This window comes from Diceros bicornis, chromosome 4 (genome assembly GCF_020826845.1).
Source record: "Diceros bicornis minor isolate mBicDic1 chromosome 4, mDicBic1.mat.cur, whole genome shotgun sequence".
NCBI lineage: Eukaryota > Metazoa > Chordata > Mammalia > Perissodactyla > Rhinocerotidae > Diceros > Diceros bicornis.
The window spans coordinates 94,256,058-94,276,931 of record NC_080743.1 but is presented as its reverse complement, the minus strand read 5'-3'; the positions used below and the strand labels follow the sequence as shown (position 1 = coordinate 94,276,931).

Here is a 20,874-nt window from a genome sequence, read left to right as displayed (position 1 = left end):
AGACCCCATTATTGCTACTCCAGTAGAAACAGGGTCTTCAGGGGAGAACCGGGTTTCTATTAGTAACTTTGGAGAAAAGTTGAGGATAGAAGAGAATTTACTGCTAATAGATTGTGGGGTGCAGAGGGCACAGTGGAGAGCTTTCAGGAGTGGGGGTGTATGGAGACAGAAGAGACAACTAGCCTGATGAAAATAATGAGGGCCCCACATGTAAGGTACAGATTATTAATGATGGTGTGAGAAAGTTCTTTCCCCTGCCTGCTTCTGACTGACACTTTTCCGTGAACTGGGGCTCTGCCTGCAGCAGGTAGCGTGTCCTAGTTCTCTCCTGTCTAAAATGGATCTAGATCCTGCAACAGAGAAGAGAAGCAGATAATAAAGGAGCCCTCAGCCAATATTGCAAGATTAGACATAACTGTCAATCAACTGTCCAACTGGTTGCCTAAAAGAGACTTCTCTGGTTTTCTCGTTTGTTTAGATTGAGACGTCTGGGTGGGGCAGAAAAATCTTTGAAGAGATCATCTCAATTGCATGAAAGACTTGGCAATGGGAAACTTTTCAGTCCCACTGCAAGGTCTAGCCCCTTTGGATTGTGAGAGAAATTGTGTCAGTGGATGGAGGGTCAACACTAACACTCCAACCAGATCCTTCTCTAACCATCCACGGCTGACAATTGGTTTTAAAAAGAAAGAGAAGAGAAAAAGAAAAGGAATTTTTATTAGGATAGATGATAAATGGCTCATCTGAGAAATGTGCGCACTCATTCACAGAAAAGATAATTGTATCTTGCTGCTGTCATGGCCTCCTTGGTGGAGCTGTCATTTTGCAGATGTCAGTGGCTTGAGGGGGACTCTGTGTGTGTGTGTGTGTGTGTGTGTGTGTGTATGACAAATTCCTGTTCTGCGGCAGGATATAGGTAGAGCATGCCCTAATGGAATCAGAGGTATTGTACACTGGAGTTGGAGCTCAGTTTCCCAGTTGAATTTTTATTTTTCAGAACACATTTCTTCAGCAATAAGGTGTTTTGTTGTAATTTTCATCGATAAAAAAAATAATAAATTGCATAAGAAGGAGATGGAGTCAAACCTGCCTGTTACATTTTATGGGAATTTTCTCTTTCTATTCTCTCAGTACATATCTGCCAGCATTTATACTCCTAAAATAATTTATGTGGGGAGGGAAGAAAACAGAAAAGAAAGTAACTTCCTCAAGTCACTCTAAAAGGAGAAGATTTTGAAGGTCACATACGGAAGCACCGAGATAATTTTATCAAAAAAGAGTGACTGGTGGACGGAATAGTGCTGTGATGGTAAAATCAAGGGTCTGCAGTTTTGACCTTTTTTCCAGGTGCCTCTATGAGGCTTTGAGATATTGACTTCGCACAATGAGTTGCTCTTTGGCAGACTTGGTAAAGGACTAATTCTTAGATCTGCAAATAGTTCTGGAAGGCAAATGAGGATGTTAGCCAGGAGGAGGGTGAGCAGGCTGAGGCAAATGGGGTAGAATGGGAGTTCTGCTTGCATAGTCACCAAGGAAAGTCTAAAGAAGATGCCTCTGTAGGAAAGGGGCATTTTTGGAGATCTTTGGCTCCAGAGATACTGGGTTCCTTTGCACAATTTTGCCGAAGAATCTGGCAGTTGTACTTGTGTCATCAGCTACTTTAATCCTATTTTAAGCCGTTTTGGGCTGTACATGGAGAACAAAAAAAGCGTAAAGGAATTAAGCTTAATTGTAATTTCTCCAGCAAAGTCGATCATAGCCCATTTTTGCCTCCTCTTAACTCACCGCTTCCTGGATGTTCTTACGTATTTGTGAAAACTCAACTTGTTTTCCATTACTTTGTTGTGCTTGATTCCTAGTGAGTTGTTACTTTCAACTGCGCTTTCAGTTTGGTTATTTCTGGGCTCTTCCTAAGAGTGAACTATTCTGCAATTCTACTCTACTAGATGAAGTAATCCTAAAATTGGTGAGATACATGAATAGTAAGATACTTGAAGATATTTTTATCACATAGATCTTTATCAAATAAATCATTTAAAAATTACAGTTAATCAAGAAAAAGCCTTTTGGTAATTAATAAAATATACTTACAATCCCTGTGTAGATTTGGATAATTATAAATAAAACATCCGATAGTCATTTGGTACCATGCAGCTTATAGAATATTTTAGTGTTGATTATTTATTTGATTTCACAATAGTTCTATGAATTAAGAAGTACAGACATTAATATGCCCATTTTAAAGATGAAATTAAGGACTTGGAGGGTGAATCATACAGCCAGTACGAACTTGAATCCCAATCTGCTGACTCTAGGTCGTGGCGATTGAAATAATTTATGTAAAGTTAAAACCTACTCTTTTTCACAAACAATAATTTCCTATGAATTTTTCAATCTCAATTTTAGTTGGCAAATGTAGGTATACATTACCAGGTTCAAGGTTTTCACACGGGGATGACCCAAGTACATCCCACTGAAGTACGTCAGGGAGTATCTCTGGTAGTTCTTAGCTGTGTGGCATTGGCCATGTCACCTAATCCCTCCAATTTCTCTGAGTTTCCTGCACTGTGAAACAGGAGTGCTATTGCTATCTGACTGTTAGTTGTGACTTCCAAGGTAGCTGTGTTGATCTAATGAAATAACTGACATGAAAATGATCTGTGGATGTAAAGCAGTATACAAAAGCTGTCCAAGTTGTTCATCACCACCATCTTTGGCAAAAGGTCCAGGAGGGAGGGAACTGGAGTTCAACTGGGCCTCACATGTATGCTCAGGGATGAACTTTTCTAAGATTTACATTTCTCCTGTAAAATGAAAGAGAGGAGACCATGTGAAATAGGCGAAGTTGTCTTTGGACACTCTCACTCTGGTGTGTTCATGAGGCCCTCTCCCCTCCTGTCCCCCTGCCCCACTCCTAGACACCTCTTCCTGAGCTGGCACTGCTGGAATGTAATCTTTTCTAAGAGATAGTTAATAATGGCTTAAGGTGTTTCTTTCCCTTCTCCAAGTGATGTTTTCCCATCAAGATAATACTCAGAGATCCCATGAGAATGAATTTGTACTGGCAGAATTTTGGATCTTTGCAAGCTTCTTGGGAGGTAGGTATATTTTTATTTTGGACTCTCAAAACACAGCATGATTACGGCTGCCTACTACTAAGGCTGTCCCCAGACTGAGACTAGCATGCTCAGTATTACCATTACATGTCATACAGGAGTAAGTCATAAATGCCATAGGTTATTTACTTTTATTGCAGTATAATTTACATTAAACAAAATGCACCATTTTAAGTGTACAGTTTAATGAGTTTTAACAAATATGTACAACCTGGTAACCACCACTACAATCAAGATATAGTTTCCACGCGCTCCCTTGTAGTCAATCCTCTGTGCTCACCCTCGGCCCCAGACTGCTTTCTGTCATCATGGATTAGTTCTGCTTTCTCTAGAATGTCATATAGATGTATTCATACAAGATATAATCTTTTATGTCTGGCTTTTTGATTCCATAGATTATGGCATGTGCTTTACCCAAACAAAATTCAGCTCATATACCTACTTTCCTACAATTGTGGATAGTCTATAGTTTGCTATACTGAATGAACTCTTGGCTAATGATAGTCCCTGTGACCTTGGTGGCCTGGGTTTGTGACATTTCTGCTCTTTTATTTCTCATTTTAAAGTCTTCATTATCATTAGCCAGTTATCAGCTGTCAGTGAGTGGCAAAGGCTTGGGGATGGGGGGCTGTGGACTCTCCTATTTCTATTTGCAAAGTTATTTTAACCTTACATTATGCAACACTTTCGTTGTTGATAAGCTAGTGTGTGTGTAAACTAATTATAGTTCAATCAAGTGGCATTTTTATTCAACTTTTTAAATTGTAAGAGTAATACACGTTCATTGTAGAAAGTTTGAGAAATAAAAGGAAAAGGACAGCAAAATTTTTCTATACTTTCTCATAAAGAGTAACATTATATTTTTGGACACATTTCTTTCCAGTTTTTTTCCCTAGACATAGTCTTTTGTGTAGATACAACAATAATATATATAAAAATTTGTACCCTGCTTTTTTAATTTAATGTTTTATTCATAGCACTTCTCTGTGTCAGTGGAAAATCTTCATATTTTCAAATGGCAATTTATAGCTTACCCAATATATATAAGATATATATTATTATGAATGATAATTAAATATATAATTATATTTAATATATAATTAATCTCTCTCTCTCTATGGAGAGAGATATATATATCTAAAGAGAGAGATTTATAATTCAACAAATGAGAATTAAAAAGCACTGGGGGACCTTCCTTTTAAAGGAATCCTATGTGATTTCTGTTCTACTTCAGAATGTATGGATTATGCTTACAGCAGAACACAGCTATACCTACTTGATAGAAGGAAGCACAGACTGGCTGCTAAATCAGACCTAAGTGATGTAGAGAGCTCTTCCTAACTCTCTGTTTTAGCATCTTCAGCTTTTCTGCCTAGCATCTTCTGGTATTTTCCACCCTGCCTGTGTGTAGATTTAGCCATGCTTCCATGAGACCACTGGTGAGTTTCCATCTGTTGGGTCTCAAACTGACAGAAGTGATAGGGGTAGGAGATTGGAGTGGTTCTTTCAGAATTGTTGTGCTTCCTGATGACAGCTGATGAAAAATATGGGCAATAAAATTGGGAGTCTTTCCCTTCTGACCACTCCTCTAGGTTGAAGGACAGAAGCCCTGAGGGATGTCAGTGTCAGCTAGAATGGCTACAGCATTGAAAGTCTGTATGTCGATACTGGATGTTCACTGTGTTTAACAACTCAAAAGATGCCTGCAGACAAACTGGTTTGCAGTAAGATCCAGAATCCATCCAGGATATAACCTTTGGAGAAAGAACTGAATGGCTTGAATACGTCCTAAATTGTACACAAAGTAATAATATTTAGTCAGCAGTACTCACATGGGTCACATGGTTGACATGACAAATGCTTTAAGTTTCAGTTCAGTTCTGCTTCATAAATATGTATTGAGCACTGAGCCCCGCTGTGGGAAATATATGGCATGTGACTCTGCAGTATTGTGACTGATTTTTTAAAAACATGAATTCCTGAATTCATATATTCAAGTATGTGGTCTTTCTTGAGAGGTTAAATATTTTTCCAGAGATGTTTTCACGACTCAAAAATTTTGTAACTCCTCTCTTAAAGCTTGTCTTCAGCCTGTAGCATTTTAAAAAAGAATATGTATATAACATGTATATATGTGTGTGTGTGTGTGTGTGTGTATTATATAGATTTAATTTTTAGAATCAGCCAAAAGTTATTTGGTACTAAGTCCTATGAATGAGTTAGGAGACCAACATAGATAATATTCTGTTCATCTAAAATGACGTGTGACTGTGGAGTACTGGGTCTGATTTTCTGGATAAGGTTTATTAATTTCAAAGGAGGAGTTCTACTGATAATATGTGACATGCAGCATTATTGCAGTAGGTTTGTTGCTTCTCAAAATGACCCTGAAGGAAAATACTCGTTTGGATATAAGAATTCTGATGTGTTCATAAAAAGCTCTGACTTCTTAGAGAGCCACGCCTAAAAAAAGGCTGTTGACCTTTAGGAATCTTCTGCCTTGTTAGGAAGGTGGTGTGGAAACAAGTGTGCTAGTTAGAGAGCAGGAGTTGGCATTAATTGCTTGGTGCTGAAACAGGGCGAGGTGATCGTGTGATACGGTCCGGAAGCTGGGGCGCCTGACTGGGCTCCCCTTTTCAGCTTTATACCTACCCGCAAAGGTATACGTTGTCTTCCTGTCAAAATTTCCCCTCTGCTTTTTCCCTTTTGTTCGTTTGTTTGTTATTTGTTTTATTCAGATTAACTTATGAGAAAAGGGTGTTGAGTGTGTCTCTGTGTGTTAGATTTCTCTTGGTTCCATGTTATTGCAAGACTGATTCTAGAAATGGGAAGTAAAGAAGGAAAGCAGTTAGCAAGAGTAGTTCAGGATGGTTTCTTGAAGTAGGTGGGTGGGATGGATTTAAACTAAATTCTGGAGAATAGAGATGACACGCATTGCTTCAGTGCACATGAAGCTCAAATTTATATAATGATTATACATTCTCTGTCTAATGTGTGGTGGCATTGTCTCCTACAAGAATGCATGATACTCGTGGCCAGGACTAGTGCTTCTGAGTCTTTTGTATTCTTCACAGCAGAGTGCAGGATGTACTCATCAAGGCCCACTTCAAGAGTCACCTCTTCTCTGGAACTTTCCATGACCCACTCCAGACAGAATTGTTACTCCCTGATTTCCATCTCATGTTCCTTTAAACAAAGTCTGTGTCTTGGTCATCTTGGGCTGCCATAACAAAATACCATAGACTGGGTGGATTAAACAACAGAAGTTTATTTTCTCAAAATTCTGTAGGCTGGGAAGTCCAAGATCGAGGTGCCGGCTGATTCAGTTCCTGGTGTGGACTCTCTTCCTGGCTTCCCGACAGCCTCCTTCTTGCTTTGTCTTCCCCTGGCAGAGACAGCGAGCTCTTTGCTGTCTCCTCTTATAAGGACACTAATCTTATTGTATCAGTACTCTACCCTTATGACCTCATTTAACCTTAATTACTTCTTTACTCCAAATGCAGCCACACTGGGGGTTAGGGCTTCAACCTATGAATTTTGAGGAGACACAATTCAGTCCATAGCACCCTTGAAATGCTTGTTACATTGTGTTGTAATAATTTGTTTATGTCTATCTCCGATAGACTGTGGTCTTCTTAGGTGCTAAGCACTGTGCTAGGCATTGAGAATGTCAAAAATGGACCTTGCCCTCAAGGAGTTTGTCATTAGTTGTATTAGTTTTCTGTGGCTGCTGTAATGAGTTCCCACAAACTTAGTGGTTTAAAACAGCACAAATTTATTATCTTACAGTTCTGAAGGTTAGAAAACACAGGTCTCACAGGGCTAAAATCAAAGTGTCAGCAGGGCTGTGGTCCTTTTGGAGGACCTGGGGAGAAGCTTCTTCTTTGCCTTTTCCAGCTTCGAGAGGCTGCCTGCCTTCCTTGGCTTGTAGCCCCCCTTTCTCTATCCTCAAAGCCAGCAAAGTTGTACCTTTGTGATCAATTTTCTGTAGCAATGTCTACCTCTGATACAGCTGGGAAAGGCTCTCTGTTCTTAAGGATCCATGCAATTATGACTGGGGCCCTCCAGATAATCCAGCATAATCTCCCCATCCCAAGGTCCTTAATTTAATCACACCTGCAAAGTCCCATTTGCATGTCAGGTAACATATTCATTCTTTGAGGGGGATTTATTCTGCCTATCGTGTTAGTGGGAGAGTTGTTGTTAGTGCCCTCGAGTGGATTCCAGCTTCCAGTGGACCCTGTGTACAGCAGAGGAACCCTGCTCTGTCTTTTCGCACCATCCTCTCACCTTCCAGTGCTATATCAGACAATGCTCCACCGCTATTCATAGGGTTTTCATGGCCAATTTTTTCGGTAGTGGTTGCCCAGGTCCTTCTTCCTAGTCTGTCTTGGTCTGAAAGCTCTGCTGAAACCTGTTCACCATGGGTGACCCTGCTGGTATTTGAAATACTGGTGACATAGCTTTCAGCATCACAGCAACATGCAGCTGCTATAGTATGACAACCGACAGATGGGTGGTGTGGTTCCCTGACTGGGAATGGACCTGGGTCATGGCAGTGAGAGTGTGAATCTTAACTACTAGACCACCAGGGTTGGCTTAGTGGAAGAGAGAGACATGTAAATTGGAGACTCTATGCATTGTGCCAAGTGCAATAATGAAAATCTATTCAGGGTACAAATATATGGGAAGCATAGAGGAAGGTGGTTGTTCAACAAAGGATAGTTACAAATGAGGCACTGGCAGCAAAGATGAAGAGGAGATGGGTGCCAGGGAGGCAGAATGGGCATAATTTGGGAACCAACTTTATGTAGGGGATGAGGGAGGGAAAGAGAAAGGGAGTTAGAATGACTTCCAGATTTGGGATTGGGCCGGGGGGGGGGGGGGGGGGGGGGGGTAGGAGGGTTGGGGTGGGGCTCTTGCTGAGACAGGTAGCACACTGAGGATGTATTTATTAGGATTCTTTGGTTGCAAGTAAAAGAAATACAAATTGAATTAGGCTAAGCAAAGAGAGGAATTTATTATAAGTTTATGAGGGGAGGCTGGCTCATGGAACTCAGCAGGATTGTAGCTGAGCATCAGAAACGAACTAGAATGAGGACACAGGTACCATTTAGGACTTCTGTTTTCCCTCTGCTCCTCTCTATCTTTTTATTTTTCTCTTTCTCTGAAGACCAGCATGTTTTGCATCTCCCTTCTGATGGTGAAAACCTCACTAACCATAGCTCCAGATTTTACACCTTCATTTACAGTCACTCAGAGACTAATCTCTCTCTTTCTCTCAATTCCGTAGTCCTGGGAAAGGGCTCTGATTGACGCAGCTTAGGCCAGGTCTCACCCTGGTCCCCAAGCATGTGGCCAGGGCACAATTAGCTGCCCTTCATGCTCTTCTGTCTTCATGACCACTCTGGCTACAACCATGTGGTGGATGAAGGAGTGATTCTTAGCAAAGCCATGCTTGGCAGACATTCCAATAAGGGTCCACTTCAGTGGGGAAGATGATGCATTCAGTTTTATTTGTCTTTCTCTTCTACTTTAAAAAAAAGTTGAGGCTCTTAATTTAATCACATCTGCAAAGTCCCATTTGCCATGTACAGCAACTATGCTGTTGCTGTATCAGAAATTCACTCCTTTCTGTTGCTGAGAATATTTCACTGTATGCATATATCATACGTGTTTATTCATTCACCTTTTGGTGAACATTTGGGTTGTTCTTAGTTTTTATGGTTATTATGGACATTTTTATACAAGTCTTTCTGGGGTTAGAGGGAAATTTGTACCATTAAATGCAGAGATGAGAAAAGATGAGTTCAGTTTTGAATAACTTAAGTCAGAGGTACTGGTGAGACATTCGGGTAGTGAGGTCCAGGACCAGTTGGAGTACAGTCTAAGGCACAGGAGAGAGAGGTGGGCTAGCAATGTAGATTTCTGTAGTCGCATCATGTGGAGTAAAAGCCATGCGAAAGTCCTCAGGTAGAGGATAAAGCTGAGACAAGAGAAAGCCCATGAATTAAATCCTGAGGAGTATCGATATTCCAAAAGAGGAACCCTGTAAGGAGGCCAAGAGAAGCATGGCCATTTATGTTTGTGTCTCCATCACCAGGCACTGGACCCGATGCACAGTCACTTCTCAATTTGCTAAATTTAACAGAATGGGTGCAAATATATGGTTATTGATAGACCCCATAGAAGGAGATAGATTGGGAGGAGAAATGGCATGAGGAGTCGCAAAAGACAGAATGAGCGTGGTAGGCTGAAGAGCGGGAGTGGTGCGGGTAAGCTTGACGGACTCCACCTTTGCTTAGGCGGGGCTGGGAGGACCGGGTCATTAAAGTCGAGTGATTAGGTAGAGTCAGACTATGCAGGGCCTGAAACGGACGTCAGATTGAGGAATTTAGACTCCAGCAGGCCGGCCACCCGGAGAGGAGCAGGGTTCTGGAGTAGGGCGTGAGAACAAGAGATTGCCTTTTGGGAAGTGTACTCCGGCGGCGGTGCTGCTGCCGCTGGCGAGAGTGCTGTTGTTATCGGTGGTAGTGTTTTCCACTGCACTTCAGCTTTGTAGCTGCTGAAAGAGAACAGTGCCGCCGGCTGCTGCCGATTTTATGTCATTCTCCGGCCAAGTGCTGTAACTTCGCCTCTGAACCTGGGCAGCAGAAGACAGAGGCGGTGGCATGTGGCCGCAGCTGGGAGGCAGTGCGTGCGCGCGGGGCCGACGGCGTCTGGCTGGGAACCCTGGGGCGGAGCAGGCGCCCGGCGGGGCGCGGGCGGTAGCGGAGCCGGGCCACGCCCCCGCAGGCCCGCGCAGGCGCGCTGCGGGCCGTTAGCTGTCAGGAGCGGAGCGGCGGGCGGGCGGCGGGATCCGACGTCTGCGCTGGAGTCGGCGGACTGAACCCAGCGCGGCGGCGGCGGCGGCTAGGGCGGCGCGGCCCCGGCTCTGGGCCAGGACGCAGAGGCGAGCAGGGAGCAGCGGGCGGCCGGCCGCGGAGGCAAGATGGGGAACCGAGAGATGGAGGAGCTGATCCCGCTGGTGAACCGTCTGCAGGACGCCTTCTCGGCGCTGGGACAGAGCTGCCTGCTGGAGCTGCCGCAGATCGCCGTGGTGGGCGGCCAGAGCGCCGGCAAGAGCTCGGTCCTCGAGAACTTCGTGGGCAGGTGAGCGCGCAGGGCGGGGGGTGTGGGGCGACCCCGCTCCGGGCCGTTGGGACGTGGACGGGCGACGGGGGCCCGGGGTGGACCGGAGGCTGCGGCGGAATGGAGGGCACAGCGGCGGTGTCCTGGGGCGGGCGGGGTCCTCCGGCTCCGGGCGTCCTCCGTCCCCCCAGCCTGGTGGCCCTCCCGTTTGCCTTTCATCCTGCGATACAAAGCCATTTCCTCCCGTCCTCCGGTCAGGGAGTCGGGGGAGGGAGTCCGCCGCGGGACCGACTTCCCCCACTCTGTGCGCGCCAGCCCCGGGCAGCGTGGATGCGGAGCGCGCCCAGGCGCTTCCCAGAGCCCCGCTGCTGTTTTCCCGGCTCCGCGTCTCCCTCCTTTTCCTGTCAGCCGCGCCGAGGCTCTCCGCGAGGCTGCGGGGCTTTAGTCCCCCGCCCCCCGCGGAGATGCTCTCCTTCTCGCCCTGGTTCTCGGCTCCCCTCAGCTGTCTACTGTTCGAGACAGTCGTCGCCTGCCCCTGGCAGAGGAGGCGGGGTGCGAGGAGAAAGAAATCGTTTGTTGTGGTGAAGCTCTATCCAGCGACGCTTCGCCACCATTCTCCTCGCTAGGAGTCGAAGAATAAAAGGTGGTGTGTTCGCATGTGCACCTATTCACAGCTCCAGGCATATGTCAGAGAAACCGAGGCACAGACTCCGAAGGGGGTGGACGTGGACTTGTGTGGTCCAGGTGCCATGTCATTCCTGCATCATCTCGGAATTGACCAGCATCTTTCTCGCACTCTCTCTGCGCCCCCTCCCCCAGCATCGTTTTCTGTTCCCTACGCTCTTATTTGTCCTGCGAGTCTTCAAGATAACATGCTGAATCTAAATTATAGTTATAGGTTTCTTCGTGACTCTTAATACAGAAAACGCTAAAGAATTAATTTTTGAATTGAGAATCAGCATTTCTTCCACTGAGGAATTCATGAGGGATTAAGTTGCCTTAACGGCCTTGCCCGAGGAATGCAGACATTTGCTAAGAAAAGCCCATTTGAAAAGGTTATGAAAGCTGTCCCTAGTAGTAAACCAGGTAGACATGTACAGCAGCCGAGAGAGTGGGCCAGAGGGGGGACAATCCAGAGATTGTACTATACTCTTTTTATTTGGCTGGTTAGTGATTTGAGATTCAGAAGGTTCCTGTCCCTGTTCCTTTTTTCTTTTTTTTTTTTTTTTTGGTTAGTGTTTGGTGATGTTTCAAATTCAGATATTCCCACATCTCCTTTGGGAATGTTATTATCCATAAAGTGCATATTCTTTCTTCTTAGATCATGCTCTCTCTCTCATGATACTCTTCGTTGTTTTTTTGTCCCTCATAGGAACTAGAAAGCTAAGAAGCCTAATAAAAAAGTAAAATTGCTGACAATTGGCTGACATCTTTGATAAAGTCAATCACTTTGCCTCGGTTTTGTCATTTATTTTGAGTGATGAGAAAAGTGATGGTAAAGCATTTTGCCTACGTCATCGTAGACTTATGGTGAAGTGATGGATGAATATGTGATTTCAGACATATACACACAACAGTCACATACTTAGGGTTTTATTTTCTTTGATTTACTGCCAATTGAAATTCACTAAATTTAAAGTGATATCCATAGGGAAAGTGAGGTTTGATGACAATGTGTTTTTGGGTTTTCAAACTCCAGAGCATTCAATATGAGGCCTTAATAGTCATTTAATTACTTTTGTTTTTTAAACAAATAACTTAAAGATTAAAATTTTAAATAATTCAAATGCAATTACCATATTTTTATGCATCTTTCCTATATTTAGTTGGATGAGCCTATATTATAAATGCGTTGTTTGTGGCAAGGGCTTTTGAACCTAATGTCAATTTTATGTGCGTATCACAATTCTGCTCACCAAGTTTTCAAATCCTAATACACTTCTTAATGCTATAATAAAATTGTACACATTTCCCCTCACTAGCTATATTCTTTGGAAAAGAGAATTTGAAAAACGACGTATGGAAGAGTAAAATATTTTAGCTTGAACATTTCATTCGTGATAGAATGAAAAATAGGGACATTATAAATATTATATAAATCAAAGCATTGACCGGAATACATTAGTAATTTGTTATACTTTTTAAAATTTACCAATAATTAATCACTGTTAGAATGTCAAATCAAAGAAAAGGATGAACATAAAGGAAAAACTCGTTTAATAAATGTATAAAGGCTTTATTATCTGTAGAGATGACACCTGCCTAGCAGAGCTTATGTATTAGGAGAACATTTAATTAAAAAGGTCATTTGACTTTAATAAAGACTTCAGTCATTGAATTATTGAGAAATCTAATTTCTAATTATAAACCGACCTTAGGGAAAAAGGAATTCGCTATTTTGGTAAGAGATTCATCTTAGGCAGGAAAAAAACTACTCATATTTTACTACAACTTTTATCTTTTTATTACCCAGAAATTTTGCAATAAAGATAAGGTCTTTTCCTTTAAGAATGAAACTTTCCTCTTTTACATATAGCTGTTTTCATTTTAAGACTCTGACCTAATGTGCCATTATTGAATGCAGTCATAAAACAAGAGATCATTGCTTGTGTAAATTAATAGTGTTTGCTCATCATTTAAGCTTGTTCTCTTCAAAATAATAATGTGTTTTTTCTTCAGTATTTAACAATCCATGTTTAGTGGACTAGCCCTAACTTCTCCTCTCAGATAGTTTGTTTATATTAATTTTTTTGACACCACTGAATGAATTTGATGTGAATGTGTTTACTTCATTTAACTGTAGCTATAAAAACCAATTTTGGGGTGACAGGTTTGTGATTGTTGTGAATAAAGTGAGTCGTGAACAAACCACTTGTCTGTGATTTTCTTGCTGAAGTGATGAATTTACATATTAATGTGATATAGTGTGAGTAACCAGATTGTTCTTTTGGTTGTTCAGATGAGATATATGCTGGCAGTGAGACGCAGCTTAATGTCTAATGAATAGGAGCTGAGACTCATAATCTGAATATAGGGGTTTACTAGCTGGCTTGGGGTCTGCACATTGGTCTGGTTTGTGTGTGGAAGAATGGAATTATTCAACTACTTTCACATCCATTTTTTTTTTTACAGTGCAGTGAGATGATGATGATGATAATGGTTCCCATTTATCCAGTATTTGCTAGGCATCAGGTGCTATTCTAGATGCTTTTACATGGATAATCTCATTTATCCTCATAAAACCCCGAAGAGGAAGGTACTGTTATGAGTTCCATTTTACAGAGAGGAAATTGAGATTTAGAGAGTATGAGTAACTTACTGAAGGCTAATTTAATTTAACCTAAAAGCAGTGCAGCTAGGATTCACCCTGAGGTTCCTGGGCTCTATACCAATCTTCTGAAAGCTCTGTGCCATATTGCCCCCTCCATACTGAGATTTACCAATTCTTCTGATAAATACTTTTAACTTCTTTCTTTGATCACATTGGAAAGCACCACCTAAATAAATAAGCTGCTATATTAATAATTTTATTAATATTTATTTGTATATGTCTAATTTGCCTCATTTCACAAAGGATTTGAGGCAACCCTTTAGGTGGAAGTAACATTAATTAAAAGATAAGTATTTTTCTTTATATATTAGATATTCTTGAAGGGAGCTCTAGTATGTAGTTGGATTGTTTGTTTAAGTATGTGTTTAGAGTGCGTATAACTTGTTTATAGACATGTTAAGTGAAAACTGTACTAGTTAATGTGCAAATGTTTTTTAATGATATACTTGTTAGAGACACTAGTTCTTCAATGCTAATTGCATAGGCAGAGGATTCCACATTATTTTATTCTAGCCTGAGTGGTAAATAGACTTTCGATTTTGCACAAATAGAATAGGTTTTGTGATTAATGGGGACCAAATAAGAGATTTTTTTTAAGTGACTGTGTTGATGGGACTTCATTTCAATGTGGTAATATCATATAATATATATTTATTTAGTTGTGAGTTTTCTAAAGATGAATATGTTGATTATCAAATTAAAGTTGTTTTGTGGGAGAACTATAAAAGTGAGCCATTGATGCTATTGTTGAATGGATAGGACCAGATAATTTTTTACAAATCCAGAAGTCATTTATATGGTTTAAATAGACACTAATCTATTCTTAAATCCTTTAACGTATTTCAAGAGAGTATTTAAAATTTGAGGAGGTAGGAGTTCTCTAATTGCAAATGAGATTAGGCCCAGAAGCCTTCATATTAGTAAAATTTCTTAATTCAGAAATAGGTTTGTATTGAGGGAAAAGATTTTTTAAAAGTATCAAAGCATCTGAATTAGTGAATATTTTTCAATAAGTAGCTTCCAAGTATTAAAGTTATTAGATAAATGGAGGCTAATAATTAAAATGTGATAATTGTTGAAAATTATGCTTCATAGTTCCCAAGCATCTATTTGAATAAATATCAAAAACATGAACTTTTTTTTCGTCCAACAATGAATTGCTAAAACCTGAAATTATGAAGATATTTTTCCTGAATTAACATTATGTAATGTATTTTAGGTTATCACAAATTCACGGTTGGTAGGATTTAATTACCAAAATCAACTTAATTCTTTTTTTATTAATAATATCTGAGAAGCAATACAACTGGGTGAACTGGACTGGATAAAATACCTCTGTTTTGAAACTTACTTATTATTAACAGATATCAAAAAATGCACTTGATTAACTTTAAAATTGAAGTTGGGCAGGCAGTCATCCAGAACTTTGGAGGGATGGAAACTTAATAGTTAGCTATGCTTCAGGGTAGGCTATTAGGTTCTCTACCAATGGAACATACATTTAGTATATTAGATGTTTTTCTTAGGTAGTACCTTTTGCTAGGGTTAATAAGGGAGTTAAATTATGATGTTTTACTTTTTATTATGATTTATTTAATTTTAAGAGAGGGTGGCAAACAGCTAAAGGAAATAGATGATTTTTTCCTCTCCGACCAGAGCCAAGTCAAAAGAGCCCTGAGCTAATGTACTGTATAGAATAATCCAATTTACTTTTCTGTATGGCCAAAATTTTGCCTACCTCTAAGTCTGCTTTGCAATCTCTCACACTCCAGCATTAATTTAAAAATCCTAATGGATTATGTTATACCAAACACATTTATGTAAAGTTGAAGGAAGTATTGAAGTCGAAGCTGAAGGCCAGTATTTGTTTGGCCTTATTGGGTGGCAGGCATGGATGTTGTTATACACTTTCTTTGCCTTCTATACATTACTTGTTTTCACATCCCCACGTCAATAGGGAAGGAAACTCAAGTTTAGAGAGACAAGTAGTTTGCACAGGGTCACGTGGCTAGTAAGGGGCCAAACTGGGATTTAGCCTTGGATGTGACTTCTATTGATACTCTTGAGAAATATGGGCAAGTAAAGTCAATGAGCACGTATTTACTGAGTTCTAAGTATACTGGGTAAGAACATAGAAGGAAGTATGAATGTATAGAAGCTGTTGTATGTATAAAAAAAGAACTGATAGCATAAAGTATGAGACTACAACTTTCAAGTGAGTTTGTAAAATGAAGGCAGTTGGGTATAATGCGAACTAATTGGGATGAAATAATTTATACTATGTCAATTTATTTTTACAAAATAGAAAACCGTGAAAAACTACAATTTTGAATTTGAGTTGGTATATAAGAGGAAAGTAGATAATATATGAGTTTCCAGTGTCATTTGGCAGCCGGTATCGTTTTAGCTCAAGGCTGCATGTACTGAAGTATCGATGTCAAAGCAGGGAGGTGGTGATCTGTGTCTTGGTGTCTGACTTGACAACAAGGCATTGAATTTAGACTGTCACTTTATCACAAAGAGATACTGTATATTGGAGAGGATCCGAGAGAAGAGTAGCAGCAAAGAAAAGAGGTTGGAGAGATTAAAAATATAACTGGATGCAGTGAGAAGCCTTATTGAGAGTGGGGTAGATCAAACCAACTGCTTTATAAGGACCTCCAAGGCACTAATACTTAAAGGGAGGTAGAATTCTATTTTCTTTTTTAAGAATAAGGCATTTAGAAAGAAGGGAGAGTAGAGGTGGAGGGTTGACACTAAACGATTTGCATTTCTTGAGTTATACACTGTTCCACCAAATTAGAGGGTTTATTAATATGATGTTTGTGATACATTGGTGATTTTTTTTTTTTTTTTTCGGTCATAGGTAGCCTAGCTATTCTTTTATCAGTAGCAAGTGCTGGCATTTCACTAGGTTCTGTAAGAAACCTTCTCCTGGCTTAATTTTTGCTAACTTCCTGGAGCTTCATTAGGATAAAGAGAAACTAAGAGATTTGCTCAAGGTCGGAAACAGAATCGGAGTTGAGCTTGGAACTTGGTGTTCAGAACAGGGGGACCTGTGTCAGTTCATCATCTTCCCTTCGTCCTGTTATTGTTTTGAAGTGCCTCCCTCTCACCCTTCCTCTGCCTCCTCCTTTTCCCATTCCCTTCCATTGGACCAATCTTTCCTCCTCCTTGATACTCCTCTCCATTACTTTTCTTGATAGCGGACCAGCAGTGCGATTTCATTTGTTTTTTTCCCATACACAATAGTAGAGACAGGGAGCAGGATTTTTCTCAGGCTTAGACTAGGTAATTTGGCTGAGATAATATACTCTAGAGTAAGTTGTGACTTTTAGGGAACAGATGGGCCCAGGAAAAGACTAAATGAAATAGTTGGCATTTTCATACACTATGAATATTTTTCCACCAGGTGGGCATAGCTAGAAAGTTGTGCCTGCGATGGTCACTGATAGGCCTTGCTTTAACCAAGGAAAGCTTCTGAAAAGTTGTGTGTAAATAAATAATATAAATAGAAAGGTTACTATTTAAAGAAATGAGTGAACTTTTTGGTAAAATAAAAGATATATTTGGGTAGCAAATCCTCACCCTTCAGTTTGCCTGTTTCACATTCTTACTTTTTTGTGTTTGCATTCTTCGATGTCATAGAAATTATTTTAACAATTAATTTCAACAAGCATTAATATTGTGTTAAATCTTTAATGTTAATTGATAAGAAAGGCAAGATAGTGGTTGAGGAAAAAGGTGACATATTTAATCCATGAATTATATGAATGATAAAAGATTGCTTTAGATTTTGTTTTTCTCTAAAATCTCTGCTGAAACTCCCTACTTCCAAGAGTTTAAAATGTGTCCCTCAGTGCTCTTTTGTGACAGTGTCTCATTTTCATTTCCCACTGCTTCAACGTCACGATATACCCATGAATAATGCATACATACCTATTAGAAGTGGGTAGGGCTTCCGAAGGATCTCATTGTCTGTTGTTTCAATGGCATAGAATTGTAAAGACTAATGTGTTTAAATAAGTAATTTGATGGGTGACTAATCTTATTTATGATTTTTTTTTTCTTAGATCCTCAAAAAGTCAGTATGTTACCACACAAAATTGGGGTTCTCTTGCCCGATGTACATAAACAAGCCAGTTAATTACAACATCAGCCTTTGGGAAAAGAGATCAGCTTTATTCTGTGAGATCGATCTGCAGGGAGACAGGGGTTGTGTACCCTCAGATCTGTCTCCCCGATTCAGGATTTGGGGCAAAATTTAAGAGGTTAGGGAGAACAGGCTGGCATGTAGAAACACTGGCAGGACAGGTTTTGATTGGTGGGTTTTAAGCATTTATGGTAAGCTTCTAAACATTTATGATGAGGTTCTAAACATTTATGGTAAGGTGGGGGAGGAATTTTAACCCCGGATCTCCCTGAATGATGGACCCTTCACTTCTGGTAAGCGTCTGACATTTAAGTTCTGATAATGTCCCGGTCCTTTGGTCCTGAGGGAAGGAGAATCTTTGGTTCCGCAGTCATTTCAGGTCAAAATTTCTTCTTCTGTGCATGCTCTGGCTACATGACTTTGCAAATTTTCTGAAAGACAATTTCTTAGTAATTCTGTTGATAAGATGGAGTCTGTTGAACTCATCCTGGAGGGCCTGTGATTGCAAGTATTTGAAAAGGAGTCATCATATCCTGGTGATAGAGTGCAGACTTTGCTGACTGGTGTTTCAGTCCCACCTCTGACTCTTGCTGGTAGCATGGCTCCTCAGCAGGGCATTGAACCTCACCGGGACTTAATTTCCTCATCTGCAGTGTAGGAATAATAATACAGACTTCATTTTTTTATGTGTGTGAGTTCTAGTAAGATGATGTGAAGTGTATGGCCCATGTTATGCATTCAATAAATGATGAGTGTGATATTGTGATTTATAGTAAAAATATATATTTGGTCATTCAGATGACCAAAATATATTTCTCATAAATATTTGGTCTTGGTCCATGGTTTCTGGCTCAGAGCTCCCTAAACTGTTGGAATTTCCTAAGTGTTGAGAATGGTTATGATGTCTTTTGTTCTGTTAATGAGGTGACTTTTGGAAAGCACCTAAGGATGGGGGCTGGTTGCTAGTGGAGCCAACTATGTGGTTAGAGGGTTGGAACTTTCAGTCCCCCCTCTCAACCTCTGAGGAGGGGAGAGGGGCTTGAAGTAGAATCAATTGCCAGTGGTCAATGATTTAATCAACCATGACTATATAATGAAGTCTCCACAAAAATCCAAAAGGACTAGGTTTGGTGAGCTCCCAGGTTGGTGAACTTGTGGAGATTTGGGGAAAGTGGCACTCCTGGAGAGGGCAGGGAAGCCCTTAGGCCCTTTCCCCATACCTTGCCTTATGCATCTCTTCCATCTGGTTGTTCCTAAGTTATATCCTTTTATAATAAACTGGTAATCTAGTAAGTAAAATGTTTCTGAGCTCTGTGAGCTGTTCTAGTAAATTAATGGAATGCAAGGAGGAGGTTGTGGGAACCTGTGTTTTATAGCCAGTTGGTCAGAAGTAAAGGTAACAACCTGGGCTTGCGATTGGCTTCTGAAGTGTGTGTGTGTGTGTGTGTGTGTGTGGTCAGTCTTTTTTTTTTTTTTTTTTTTTAATATATATGTATTTTTTTGTGAGGAAGGTTAGCCCTGAGCTAACATCTTCCTCCATTTTGTATGTGGGATGCTGCCACAGCATGGCCTGATGAGTGGTGCATATGAGTGGATCCGTGCCAGGGATCCGAACCCATGAACCCCAGGGCCGCCAAAGCGGAGTGTGTAAACTTAACCATTATGCCACCAGGCCGGCCCTGGGGTCAGTCTTGTGGGACTGAGCCCTCAACCTGTGGAATGTGAGGCTATTTCCAGGTAGATAGTGTCAGAATTGAATTGAATTGTCGGATACCCGGTTGGTGTCCGGAGCATTGCTTGGTGGTGGTGTGGTACCCCCTCCCCATGTTGGAATTGGTACCAGAACCCATACAATGGCTATTGGTTTAAGTCTTTTATCTAGACTGGACATTTTCTGAATATTTTAAAAACAAAAATAAATTTAAGAGAGATGATAGATAGTAATATGTATTTGCAAATTCTCATTTTTGTGTGTGTTGGAAAATTACAAGCTGCATCAAAATACTAACTTTTAGATCAGACTAACTTAGAGTGTATTTGGGCCTTCTTTAAAGAAAGCATTGCTCACACTTAGCATTAACAAGTGTATTTTTTTCTTTAAATAAATATACACAACATAAACCGAATTTGTATACTCTTCCCTCCCCAAAATTCCAAAGCACTTTTCCATTTAGTCTTTTATTTTATTTATTTATTTTTCTTTGTGAGGAAGATCAGCCCTGAGCTAACATCTGCCAATCCTCTTCTTTTTTGCTGAGGAGGACTGGCCCTGGGCTAACATCCATGCCCATCTTCCTCTACTTTACATGGGATCTTGCCACAGCATGGCTTGCCAAGTGGTGCGTCGGTGCGCGCCTGGGATCCGACCCGGCGAGCCCCGGGCCGCCGCAGCAGAGCGCGTGCACTTAACTGCTTGCGCCACTGGGCCGGCCCCCCACTTATTCTTTTATTAATCCTTACAATATCCCTGAGAGGATAGTAAAGGCATGTGTTATTAACTTCAATTTAGAAATGAGGAAGATTGAGCTGGAAAAAAGTTAAGTGACATGCTAGGGGTTAAATGATGAATACTGGAGATAATGAACATAATAGAATTATTAACAGAGAAATAATAGAATTAAAGTGAATTTTGCTGAACATATTTTCAGATGTTCTCCTAGAGAATAAATTTTCAGGGAAGTATTTGATGTTGTGATAGGGAGTAAACCATTCTTAGCATATCTTTATCTTTTTGAAATTTTAGATGAAATTGTAGGCAAAGATGGGAGTAGAAGTGGGAAAAACAACTGAGGGAGTCCAGCTGGAGAAGCAGGACTGCTTAGCAAGAGTATGAGGTGAGCCCAAGGAACAGACAAGATCGACAGCCAAGGGGTCAGGAGGTGAGGCAGAAAAATAGTGGTGTCTGGTGTTATTAGACCTTAGAGAAGAACCAAAATTCTTCTAGATGTTGAAGTAATACCTAATGACTCCATTTTCAGTGGAAAGATACCTATTCTGACTTGATTGACATTTCCACAACTTGTTAACCACCAATTTTAGCTCTGAGTTAGTTAACTGGTTCCATTTGGAATTACATTATCTTTGTTTTGTTTGGTATGCCTCAGACGCTTTGTAGAAGAATAGCTTTGGGGGTCTTATCTAGA

At 40.7% G+C, this 20,874-nt stretch overlaps 1 protein-coding gene across 1 annotated transcript in view; it reads left to right on the top strand.

Annotated features, from left to right (window-relative positions):
* Positions 1–10,044: 10,044 nt before the first annotated feature.
* The window catches only part of DNM3 (dynamin 3), a 523,181-nt gene continuing 512,351 nt past the window's right edge, over positions 10,045–20,874 (top strand). Inside the window, exon 1 of the mRNA XM_058540062.1 lies at positions 10,045–10,268. Coding sequence (XP_058396045.1) covers positions 10,108–10,268 — 161 coding nt within the window. The 5' untranslated portion in view covers positions 10,045–10,107. The remainder of the gene's footprint in view (positions 10,269–20,874) is intronic.